The sequence below is a fragment of the Marmota monax genome, unplaced genomic scaffold (genome assembly GCF_021218885.2).
Source record: "Marmota monax isolate L192 unplaced genomic scaffold, Marmota_monax_Labrador192_F-V1.1 WCK01_AAM20220418_F8-fsc00052, whole genome shotgun sequence".
In the NCBI taxonomy this organism is placed as follows: domain Eukaryota; kingdom Metazoa; phylum Chordata; class Mammalia; order Rodentia; family Sciuridae; genus Marmota; species Marmota monax.
In genome coordinates, this window is record NW_026693473.1 from 7,704,372 (window position 1) to 7,717,596 (window position 13,225).

At 46.2% G+C, this 13,225-nt stretch overlaps 1 protein-coding gene across 1 annotated transcript; it reads left to right on the top strand.

The window, feature by feature from the left end:
• The first annotated feature begins 276 nt into the window (after nucleotides 1–276).
• LOC124101809 (uncharacterized) lies at nucleotides 277–8,655 on the top strand. Its single transcript, XM_046457981.2, is given in 9 exon segments — nucleotides 277–1,126; nucleotides 1,129–2,112; nucleotides 2,363–3,680; nucleotides 3,683–4,049; nucleotides 4,051–4,166; nucleotides 4,169–4,288; nucleotides 4,291–4,809; nucleotides 4,812–5,015; nucleotides 5,054–8,655. Coding segments are annotated over 9 exon segments (5,223 nt in total). The 5' UTR covers nucleotides 277–661; the 3' UTR covers nucleotides 6,184–8,655.
• Nucleotides 8,656–13,225: the final 4,570 nt, after the last annotated feature.

Here is a 13,225-nt window from a genome sequence, read left to right on the forward strand (position 1 = left end):
GTACTTAAACACTGTTCAAGCCCTGCTCGTGGCTCTGGGCTGCTCTCCCTTCTTGAGTGAGCACGGAGCCCCAGCGCACTGGATTGGATCCTCAATAAACCCCTTTTGCTGTTGCATGAGCCAGGGTCTCTTGGTAGTCTCTTCCTCTGACGTTCGCAGGACCCTTACATTTGGTGCGTTGGCCGGGAATCGCGCAGCGCCGGACAAGGAGACTCCAATGGACCCCTCTGGGGGTAAGTAAGGCGCCTCTTTTCCTTTTTTTCTTGCGCTTGCTCAGAGCTTTTTGTTCCGGTTTTCAGTTTGGGTTGGCAGAGTGGCTGCCAGCAGAGAGCGTAAGTTCCCCCTGGCGGTGGTGGACAGACGTGTCCTGAAGCCACAGGCCACGTCCCCCAAGGGACGCCTTGGAGGACTCGGGGAGGGACGGAGGTGCCCTCATCAGGCAGAGGGACGGATGTGCCCTCATCAGGTGACTCTGCTGCCAACCCGTCAGGTCTTGCCGGCTACTTTTTTCTCAGGTTGAGTTCACTGTCTGTCTTTGTGGCAGGTTTTGCCAGTTACTAGGTTCTAATCTTTGCTTCTGAACTCGTGTTAAACGTTTACTGTGTGTCCGTGTTCGGGTCACATTTGTATTGTCCCTGTCTCTGTTTGAGTAACTCTTATTATGGGACAAAGCCATTCCACGCCTCTGTCCCTGACTCTTGAACATTGGACTGATGTCCGTTCAAGGGCCCAGAATCTTTCTTTTTCAGTGAAATGCCGGACCTGGCAGACACTCTGCGCTTCAGAATGGCCCACCCTCGGAGTTGAATGGCCCCCAGGAGGGTACTTCCACCTCCCTCTAATCCGCAAAGTCAGAGATATTGTCTTTCAGCCGGGGCCGCGTGGCCATCCAGATCAACAGCCATATATTTTAAGCTGGCTGGACCTCTGTGAATTTCCTCCCGCATGGGTGAAGCCTTTCCTTGTCCCAACCCCCACTCCAATCCCTTCCCCCAGGATCCTATCACTCAAACCTTCCGCTCCTCCCCCTCGTCCCTCCGTTCTCACAGGATTTAACTTTACTGGACTCCACCCCCCCTCCTTATCCTCTACCCATGCTCCCCAAACCCCCAACTCGTCCTAGGTGACCCTCCTGCCGCTGACTCAGCCTCTCCGCTGCTAGAGGTAATTGGACCAGATCCAAGCCCTCCTGGGGATCTCCCCATGGTAGCAGCAGCAGCTCCTCCCCCACCAGAGGAAACCGGGCCAGCTAAGGGAACCCGCCGGCGGCGACTAATGGAAAACTTGGATGCCCCTGTAATGCTTCCTCTTCGTCCCTATGGTCCCACAATAGATGATGGGCACAGGGGGGAGATGCAGGCTTACCAATACTGGCCTTTCTCCTCAGATCTATACAACTGGAAAAATAACAATCCCCCTTTTTCTGAGGACCCCACCTGACTTACAGGTTTAGTCGAGTCGCTGATGTTCTCACACCAGCCCACTTGGGATGACTGCCAACAACTTCTGGGGACTCTCTTCACAACATAGGACCGAGAGAGAATCCTCTTGGAAGCCAGAAAGAATATTCTTGGACCAGATGGGCGACCAACCCAACTCCCCAACATCATTGAAGCTGGCTTCCCCTTAAACCGACCCAACTGGGACCCTAACACCTTTGAAGGTAGGGAGCATCTGTCCACTTATCGGCGGGCTCTTATAGTGGGTCTCTGAGCGGCCGCCAGGTGGCCAACTAATTTGGCCAAGGTAAGAGAGATTATACAGGGACCCAATGAATCTCCCTCAATGTTTCTGGAGAGAATTATGGAAGCATATAGGAGGTATACTCCCTTTGATCCTCAGGCAGAGGACCAAAAGGCATCTGTTGCAATCGCTTTTATTGGGCAGGCTGCCCTAGATATTAAGAAAAAGTTACAACATTTAGATGGATTACAAGATATGACCTTAAGAGGTTTAGTTAAAGAAGCTGAGAAAGTATATTATAAGAGAGAAACTGAGGAAGAGAGGGAACAGAGGAGGGAGAAGGAGAGGGAACAAAAGGAAGATGAAAGGAGCAAAAGGCAGACTAAAGCATTGGCTAAGGTCCTGGTCACAGCCACGGATAGGCCAGAAGTTAGAAAGCAGGGAGACAGGAAAGGATACCTGGGTGTCGCGACCCCCTCGCCAGCAAGGAAGACACGACACAGGATTCTTCTTTCAGCGGTTTATTCAGGCCTTAACTCTAGTCTTCTCTCAAGCGCGCGCTCCTCCACGCACCCGCACACAGCCTAATAAAGCTTACTCAAGTCCAATCAAAAGCTGCCACGTGGGGTTTTCTCATAGGGTATTGTGGGACAGCGCGCCAACTCTTCCTAATAAGGAGTTGTTTACCAAGATCCACAATGGAGACCGGCGCCATCTTCTAATGGCGGCAACGGTCTACCAACACGGCTCACCACACCTGGGCCCACGTCAAAGGCTGCCCCTGGCTTCAGATCAATGTGCCTACTGTAAAGAAAAGGGACACTGGGCCAAAGAGTGCCCCAAAAAGAGGCAGTCACGCCAGCCTGCCATGTTGACTCTAGAAGATGACTAGGAAAGTCGGGGCTCGGATCCCCTCCCTGAGCTCAGGGTAACATTTGACGTGGAGGGGACCCTAGTGAACTTTGAAGTGGATACAGGAGCAGTATATTCAGCCCTTAAGACCCCACTGGGCCCTCTATCTAATAAAAGATCCTTAGTTCAAGGGGCTAATGGCAGCAAATATCGGGCTTGGACAACAAAGAGGACTATGGACCTGGGAAAGGGAAAAGTCCATCACTCCTTCCTAGTAATCCCAGAATGCCTGGCCCCATTAATGGGCAGGGATCTGCTCACCAAACTCCGGGCTAAAATAACTTTTAACCCTGATGGTCCCCTAGTGGAATTTCTAAATCCTTCAGTAAAAACCCCCATAGTCACGGCTTTGACTATGTCAGTAGAAAATGAACATCAAATCTACACGGCCCCTGGGACTGATCAAACAGGCAAACTACCCCAGAAATGGATAAAAGATTATCCTGATGCCTGGGCAGAGACTGCTGGGTTAGGTCTAGCCATAAAACAACCTCCAGTAGTAGTAGAATTAAAAGCCTCTGCCTCTCCAATCAGTGTTAAACAATATCCTCTAAGCAAAGAAGCTAGGGATGGGATAAGGCCCCATATTCAGAAATACCTGGCTCTTGGGGTCCTAAGGCCCTGTCAATCGGCCTGGAATACCCCCCTGCTACCAGTAAGAAAACCAGGAACTGGGGACTACCGTCCTGTTCAAGATCTAAGAGAGATCAACAACAGAGTGCAGGACATTCACCCCACGGTACCCAATCCATATAATTTGCTTAGCACTCTGAATCCGGAGCGAAAATGGTACACTGTGCTGGACTTAAAAGATGCTTTCTTCTGCTTGCACCTGCATAAGGACAGTCAGTTGCTGTTTGCTTTCGAATGGGTAGACCCAGAAACAGGAACATCGGGCCAACTAACCTGGACTAGACTCCCACAGGGGTTCAAAAACTCTCCCACTCTCTTTGATGAAGCTCTCCACAGGGACCTCAACGACTTCAGAACTGCACACCCCGAAGTTACCCTACTCCAATATGTGGATGATCTGCTGCTGGCAGCCAACACCAAGGAGAACTGTGAGTCTGGGACCCAAGCACTATATCCGAGCTTGCTCAGCTTGGATATAGGGCTTCTGCCAAAAAGGCCCAAATTTGCCAACAAGAAGTAATCTTCCTGGGTTATTCTCTTAGGGGTGGCAGACGATGGCTCACTGAGCCCAGAAAACGAACAGTTGTGCAGATACCGCCCCCATCTAATAAGAGACAACTCAGAGAGTTTCTTGGGACTGCCGGCTTTTGCAGGTTATGGATTCCTGGGTTTGTGTCTCTGGCTGCCCCTTTATACCTGCTGATAAAGGGGGATGCCCAATTCCAATGGACCCCAGAACACCAACAGGCTTTTGATAATATCAAAAAGGTGCTGCTATCTGCTCCGGCCTTAGCACTCCCAGATGTAGAAAAACCCTTCACTCTACATCGAGGAGAAGAAAGGAATAGCACGGGGAATGCTCACTCAGACTTTGGGACCTTGGAAAAGGCCGTTAGCATACTTATCAAAAAAACTGGACCCAGTGGCTAGTGGGTGGCCCATTGCCTAAGAGCTATAGCAGCGGCAGCCCTTCTAATAAAGGATGCTGATAAATTAACATTGGGACAGAAGCTGACCATTATAGCCCCCCATGTCCTGGAGAGCATCATCCGTCAGCCTCCAGCAGGTGGCTATCAAATTCCAGAATAACCCATTACCAGAGCCTCTTGCTTGACAAAGACAGAATAACGCTGGGACCCCCTGCTCCACTCAACCCGGCTACACTGCTGCCGGAAGAATCATCAGGACCTGTCGCTCATGATTGTCAACACATACTGGCAGAGGAGACTAGTGTACGATGAGACTTAAAGGATCAGCCACTGCCTCGCCCTGAGGTCGTATGGTTTACGGACGGGAGCAGCTTCCTCCAAGATGGTAAGTGGTGGGCTGGAGCAGCAGTAGTTAGCAAAACTAATGTCATCTGGTCCTCTGGCCTCCCAGAAGGGACATCAGCTCAAAGAGCAGAACTAATTGCCCTTACGAAAGCACTGGAGCTAGCAACAGGCAAAAGGGCCACCATATACACTGATAGCTGCTATGCATTTGCCACTGCTCATGTGCACGGGGCTATTTACCAGCAAAGGGGGCTATTAACCTCTGCCGGGAAGGAAATAAAGAACAAAGATGAGATCCTCCACCTTCTCTCGCAGTAAAAGGCCCTAAAGAACTAGCTATAGTGCACTGTCAGGGGCACCAGAAGGGGAACGACCCTGTGGCAGTTGGAAACAGATGGGCAGATGAGGAAGCTAAGTTGGCAGCCCTAAGCGGAGTGACCCTGTTAACTGTTTCCATGCCGGGGAACAACAACCAGGAGACTTGGCTGCACAGGAACATTCAGGTAACTTATCGTCTGGGGAAACAGACACAGAACTCTGGGATCCTACAGAGCCAAGTTTACAATTTCAAAAAGCCCAACTTTACATCAAAGATGTACACCAGCTCACCCATTTAGGCTCAAAGAAGTTACAGGCACTCTTAAAGGACAAAAGAAAGGACTTATTGTTGACTGACTCACAGAGGAAAGAAATAGCTGAGCAGGTGACCAGAGCTTGTCAAGTCTGCCAATTAGTTAATGCATACCCATCCAAGCTTCCTGTAGGGAAGTGCTTACGAGGGACCAGACCCAGACAGTTCTGGGAAGTGGACTTTACTGAAATTAAGCCAGCAAGGTATGGACTTAAGTATCTCCTAGTCTTTGTAGATACTTTTTCAGGATGGGTTGAAGTCTTCCCCACAAAGAAAGAAATGGCTCAGATGGTGGTCAAAACGATTCTAGAAGACATCTTTCCAAGATTCGGATTGCCTAAGGTAATGGAGTCCAACAACGGACCGGCGTTTGTGGCCCAGGTAAGTCAGGGATTGGCCAGGACCCTGGGGATTAATTGGAAGTTACATTGTGCTTATAGACCCCAGAGCTCAGGACAGGTAGAAAGGAAGAATAGAACCATCAAAGAGACCTTAACGAAATTAAGCTTGGAGACCGGCATAAAAGATTGGACTATGCTCCTACCTTATGCACTGTTTCGTGCAAGAAATACCCCCTCCGCCTCTTTGTGTAACCTCACCCCCTATGAAATTCTCTATGGTGCCCCTCCTCCAGTAAGGGATCTAACCCCAACCCTGAGACTTAACGATTCCTTTCACACCCCCTTGCTTAACAGACTTAAAGCCCTTGAACAAACCCAGCGATACCTGTGGAAACAGTTGGCCACTGCCTATCACCCTGGAGATGAGGGGACCCCACACCGATATCAAGTGGGAGACTTCGTCTACGTGAGACGACATCAGGTGTCATCCCTGGAACCCCGCTGGAAAGGACCATACCAGGTGCTGCTTATAACTCCTACGGCAGTGAAAGTGGATGGGATCGCTTCCTGGATCCATGCCTCTCATCTTAAGCCTGCGCCCTGTCCAGACTCCGGCTGGAAACTGGAACAGACTGGTAACCCTCTCAAGTTGCGTGTCCGTCGTGTGGGTAGGACTATGGATTCTTCCCCTGACCACCAGCAGTCCTAATCCCCATCAGCCTGTTCAGCAACAGTGGCAAGTTATAAATCCCACTGGACAAGTAATATGGTCTATTTCACATACAGCCCCCTTATGGACTTGGTGGCCGTCTCTCCACCCGGACATTTGTCAACTAGCCATAGGCCTCTCTGACTGGGACCTCCCTGACATAGAGGACCCCACACAGATTCCGCTCAACCCCAAACCAGGGCAACATTCCCCACGGGGTCACCATATGCATTATGGATGTCATCGCCCTCATCATAGGTATAGACTAGCCAGTCTTGATTATTATGTGTGCCCAGCTGATTTCCGAAACCGCAAGCAGGCCCGAACCTGTGGAGGGCCCAGTGACTTTTATTGCAAATCTTGGGGTTGTGAACAAACGGGAGCTGCATGGTGGAAACCAAACTCCCCAGACAGCATGATTCAGGTAGGGCGAAATGACACCTGGATACACCCTAGGAACTGTTTAACTAGCCTAGTGTCAAGCACTCGCTGTGGAAAAAATAGTCTATGTAACCCCCTCAATATAACTTTCACTTCCAAAGCAAGGGGCTACCTCAGGATGACCTGGCTTACAGGAAATACCTGGGGAATGCGATTCGATGTTTATGGCCCCACTTATGACTTTGGCCTCTGGTTCACCATCCGACTTAAGCAGGAAGAAAATCCCACAGCAATAGGGCCCAATCCCCTCAAGCCAGGAATTAAGCATCCCAAACCTCCCATGCCTAGAACTACCAGAACCCCTCTACCATCTCATTCCTCCCGGTTTCCGTCTTTGCCTACTTCCCCAGTCCGGAGTATAGCTGACTCCTCCCCCTGGGAATTGATTAAAGGAACTTTCACAGTACTGAACTCCACACAGCCAGATCTCACCCAATCCTGCTGGCTGTGCCTCTCTGCCGCGCCCCCCTATTATGAAGGGATAGCAGTTAATGGGACTTATGCTGTGAAGACGCAGAGTTCCACCTGTAGTTGGGGCGAAAATCCAAAGTTAACTCTCCCAGAAGTAACCAGAGCAGGTTTATGTCTAGGGTCCCCGCCCAAAAGTAAACAACACATATGTACCCAGACAGGAGAAATCAATGCCACGCAGGGCTTTCTAGTCCCTAAAAAAGGAACCTGGTGGGCATGTGACTCAGGATTAACTCCTTGCATTTCAGCCCAGGTGTTTGACAGTTCTGTAAACTATTGTGTCATGGTGCAAATACTCCCCAGGGTGCTTTATCATGATGCAGAATAATTTGAAGGTCTAGTAGGGGGAAAAACAACCCGTTTCCACCGGGAATCAGTGTCCCTCACTCTAGCCATCCTATTAGGAATAGGAGCTGCTGCAGGAGTAGGTACGGGAGCAGCCGCTATGATCCGGGGGTCACAACAAATGGCCTAGTTAGAAACAGCAGTAGATCAGGACTTGAAGACATTAGAGACCTCTATCACAGCCTTGCAGGAGTCTTTAACCTCTCTCTCTGAGATTGTTTTGCAGAACAGGCGGGGGTTAGATCTCCTCTTTATGAGGGAAGGAGGCCTCTGTGTAGTACTAAGGGAAGAATGTTGTTTTTATGCTGACCATACTGGAGTTGTAAAAGAATCCATGAGTAAATTAAGAAAACGCCTTGAAGAGTGCCAGAGAGAAAGGGAAACTCAACAAGGGTGGTTTGAGTCTTGGTTTGCCCCGTCCCCCTGGTTAACTACACTCCTATCAGCCCTAGCTGGACCCTTGATCATTCTTATGCTGTTACTGACTGTGGGACCCTGTTTGCTTAACCGTATAGTTTCTTTCCTCCAGGCTCAGATTGGACAGGTGGAACTCATGGTAATCAGACAGCAATATGCTCCACTGGCAGTAATGGAAAATGAGACCCCTTAATAATTATGATCTATCACTTTTAAGATTAAAAGTAGTCAGAAAAAGGAGTGGGGAATGTAAGAGTAAAAGAAATTGAAGTTAAAGTGTAAAAGACCAGGCATTGTAAAGTTTCTAAGCTGCAAGGCCTGAGTTAAAAAGTAAAGGACCAGGTATTGTTAAGTTCCTATGCTACACCCCCAAAACCTGAAATTCCTGTAGCTGTTAGGACAATACCTGGAACTGCCCAGTAAATATTCCCCCTGACCATCTGGTTGTTTAATAACTTAGGACCCTGGGCGGCTTGGCACATAGGCATCGCAGGACCTAAACCAATCAGTTTGAATGTGTACCCCGATTTAGAACTGACCTATCACCCCCGCCCAACCTGTTTCCGCCAATGAATGAACTAATCATGTTTAGGAATTGTTGTTTGATTTTCCCTCAGTGTATGATGATTTGTTAAAGGAGACTGTGATGTATGCAAAGCCCCCGCCCTCCCCCAAAAGTGTACTTAAACACTGTTCAAGCCCTGCTCGTGGCTCTGGGCTGCTCTCCCTTCTTGAGTGAGCACGGAGCCCCAGCACGCTGGATTGGATCCTCAATAAACCCCTTTTGCTGTTGCATGAGCCGCGGTCTCTTGGTGGTCTCTTCCTCCGACGTTCGCCGGACCCTTACAATATGTCTGATAATAAAAACTGATCACAAAAGATTCTGTCAGGGGGCTGGGGTTTTGGCTCAGTGGCAGAGTACTTGCCTTGCACATGTGAGGCACTGGGTTCTATCCTCAGCACCGCATAAAAATAAACAAACAAAATAAAGACATTGTGTCCATGTGTAACTAAGGAAAAAATTCAAAAAAAATTCTGTCAGAACTTTAGCCTTACACAAGGCCACCAAAACATTACATAGAAAATGCTTCTGTAAGGCCACCACAACATTACACAGAAAATGCTTTCTGCCCATCAATTGTCTATTTACTCTAAGACTAATGCCACCCTTATTATTGACACTTGTAACCAAGAAATATTGTTTCAAAATCTTTCTCTCCCCCCACTCCGCCTTTTTTTTTTCAGTCCTATAGATTAAACCCAGGGCACTCTATTACTTAACTACATCCCCAACCCTTTTTATTTTATTTTGAGATGGGGTCCTGCTAAATTGTCTGGACTAGTATTGAATTGACATCCTGCTGCCTTGGCTTCCCAAGATGTTCAGATTACAGGAATGTGCTACCATGTCCAGTCCAAAATGTTTCCTATAATCCTTTTTATTTCACCTTTAAAAACTTCCCCTTGCCTCTCTGTGAATTTTCCCATGTTTTCCTGTTGACAGCCACAACTTAGTCAGAATGACACCTGGCATTTTGCCAGAGGGAATGGTTGAAATGTGACCCTGCCCCGGGGAATAGGGCGGCTCCAGGATTAGGGCAGATCCTGCTGCCTCGGGCACCGGCTACTTTGGAGTTCCTGTTGAGTTCTCACAGGGTTCTGAGAGAATTGGCGCACGGAGCCCGGTGGGGGGAGTATGTTCCCGGAAAGTGTGTGTAGAGTGCTGGTGAGAGTTGGGGAATAAAGAGTTGCTGTTTGAACCTACAAGGCTTTGTGGCGGCTCAGTTATTTTGTGCCCAGCCAGACTGCGGCATTTTCCTATGGCATGTGTATTCCCATTGCAATGCTCTGCTATTCCCAATTACATAAAATTATTCTTTGGAAAATCTCCAATTTTCAGTTGCCAGTGTTTTCATTTAGGGTTAGGATTTTCTATTCCTATGGATTTTGCTATTTCTAGAATGTTATATAAATAGAATCAAATAGAATGTAGCTCTATGAATCTGACTTCTTGAATTTAGCATGATGCATTTAAATTAAAATTTGGCCAGGCGTGGTGGCACGTGCCTATAATCCCAACAACTCAGAGGCTGAGGCAGGAAGATTGTATGTTCAAAGACAGCTTCAGCAATTAGTAAGACCCTGTCTCAAAATAAAAATGAAAAGGGATGAGTGAAGGGAAAGGGAGGAACGAGAGACGGGTAAACGAGAAAAGAAAGATGGAGACCAGGTAGAGATACACAAAATTGACAAATAAAGGCCATCTCTCTACAGGAGAGAGAGGCAATACAGGCTTGGGTTCTGGGACTTTTATGGGGGAGGCTCAGGAATCAGAGCAGGGTGGGTCCTAATGTGGGTGGTTAAAGGTTGGATTGGTATGAGGGAGCAGTAACCCTTTCTCAGAAATGCCTTTGGGCGGGAAAGCAAAACTTTTTCTTTAAAATAGTGGCTGTCACTTAAGATTGGCCATCCAGATGCTAAACAAGGACCTTATACTGTGGATATTGCTCAATGGTTAAGCACTCGTGGGTTCAATCCCTGGTATTGAAAAATTAAAAAATAAAATTGGTGTTGGGGATGTAGCTCAGTGGTAGGTAGCATATGAAACCCTAGATTAAATTCCCAGCACACACACACACACACACACATACAAAACACACACACACAAACACACAATCATCATGTTGTTCCCTGTTTCCTCTTTAATCCCTGAGCAAATTTCCACTGTAATAATGTATCATAATCTGATTACCCTTTTACCAATTAAATAACATTTGAGTTGTTTCCAGTTGGGGCAATTTTGAATAAAGGTACTATAAAGTCATGTACAACTATCTGTATGAACATGTTTCCATTTCTCTGGGGAAAATACCAAGGTGTAGAATTGCTAGCTTATATAGTTACTATGTAATATTTTTGACTTTATAAGAAGCTGGTAAATTGTCCTGTGACTCTTTAATTTCAAGTTTGGAAAGATAGCAATCATCACCTTAACCAAGTGATCAAATTTAACATTACTAAGAGTAGGGCAACTTAACATTTTTTGTTTTTAATGTGATGTGTTAGGAATCACAGCAGCAACTATGTCTTATTCTTAGCAAAACTGTTACCAATCAAACTTATAGGTCTGTTTTTCAAACTACAAAAAAATACAGGAAGATCAAGAAACAAGTTAAAAAACACTATGGGGGGCGGGGGTATAGTTCAGTTGATAGAGAGTGCTTGTCTGGCATGCACAAGGCCCTGGGTTCAATCCCCAGCACTGGGGGGGGGGGGGCGGGAGACTATCAGGGAGCACTCAGGCAAATCCAGGAAATGGGCATTCACAAGCCTGTCTCAGTCATTTCAAAAATTAGTGGTGGGCTGGTTTATAGTTTAATCAGCAGAGCAATTGCCTAGCATGTCCAAAGCCCTGGGTTCAATCCCTAGCACCACCAAACAACAACAACAACAAAACTCAACATGGGTAGAGACAGGGCGGTAAGAAGGAATAGCAGTGGACAGTTATAGATGAAAAGAAAGTGAAAAGGCATCACTGCATCCATATGCAGTGGGCTGGGGATGTCATTCAGTATAAAGCACACAGAGAAACATAATAAAGTGTGATGCTTTGATTAGATCTTGGTTGCAAAAAGAAAAAAAAGCTATAAAAGACTTTTTCGGGAAGCCAAAAATTATGTGGACTCTATATGAGATAATATTAGGAAATAATTTTCTTGAATGTTATAATGACATTATAAAAGAAAATGTTCTTATTTCTAGGAAATATACTCTAAATGTAGGAATAAAATATGATTCTGCAACTTTTAAGTGATTCAGTAAATTTAAAAATAAATAAAACAACTATAGTAAATGTAAATAGTTGTTGAATTTAGGTATTGATTACATAGGTATTCATTGTAATGCTCTTTTCCCGCCCATGCTAGGTGAACGCTGTACCATTGAGCCACAATCCCAGCCCCTGAAAATCTTATTATTTTTATTTCTAGAAGTTTTATTTACAATCTTATTCATTACTTTAAAAAATTCTTGTTTCTTGCAAATGCTTTCAAGATAGCACTGTTTGATTTCTTTAAACATGGTAGTCATATTTTATAATCCTTGTCTGAGGAGACCATGTGAAGATAAAGAGAATTACCACATCTAGGCCAAGAAAGGGGGGCCTCAAGATGAAACCAAACCTACCAGGGCTGGGGATGTGGCTCAAGCGTTAGCACGCTCGCCTGGCATGCATGCAGCCCGGGTTCGATCCTCAGCACTACATACAAACAAAGATGTTGTGTCTGCCGAAAAATAAAAAATAAATATTAAAAAATTCTCTCTCTCTCAAAAAAAAAGAGAAGTACATTCAACAATCTAACAACAACAAAAAAAAAAAAAAAAAAAAAAAAACCAAACCTACCAACACCTTGATCTTAGACTCCCAGATTTCAGAACTGCAGGAAAACTGTGAATGTGTAAAGGTCGGGCGAACGTCAGAGGAAGAGACCACCAAGAGACTGTCTCATGCAACAGTAAAGGGTTTATTGGGGGTCCAGCATGCTGGGGCTCCAAGCTCACCTCGAAGGGGTAAAGAGCAAAGAGCCCCAAGAACAGCTTGAGCACAGCTTATATACATTCTTTGGAAAGGACTTCACATACAGCATAGCAAATCATCACACGCTGCGGGAAAATCAAACAACGCTTAACCATGATTAGTACATTCACTGGCGGGAACAAGTCGGGTAGGGGTGATTGGTCAGCACAAAGAAGGGTATACATTCGAACTGATTGGCTTAAGTCCTGAGGTGTGTACGTGCAGGACTGCACGGTTTCTGGGTGGGGAGGGGGTTGTTTTTACAGAGCAACCAGATGGTCAGGGGAGATTTCAACATACATTTCAGTGGCTTTTCCGGGAGTTGTTTTAAACTTCCACATGAATTTCAGGTTCCAAATACAACTTAACAGAACTTAAAAACTTTACAGAACTTGAAACAAATCTTATCTTTTACATTTCAAATTCTTTAACCTTTCAAATGGAACCACCCTATGACTCAGTATCCTCAGTATTTATCCTAAAGAATTAAAGTCATCATACTGTAACAATATATGCATACTACATTTATAGAAGCACAATTCACAACAGTCAAACTATGGAAACAGCTTAGGTGTCCACTGATGGTGGATCCATTCCTGTGATTTAAGCCACCCAGTCTATAGTATTTTATTATGGCAGCCCTAGCAAACTAATACAATTCCATACCTGTAGTAACTCTGGCCTTTCACTTCTTTATTCCATACCCCATGGTGCTGCACTTTGACTACATATCCCTTGTGGCTCTGAAACTTACATGTTTTTTTTTTTTCCCAACCTTATCCCTGACCTCCT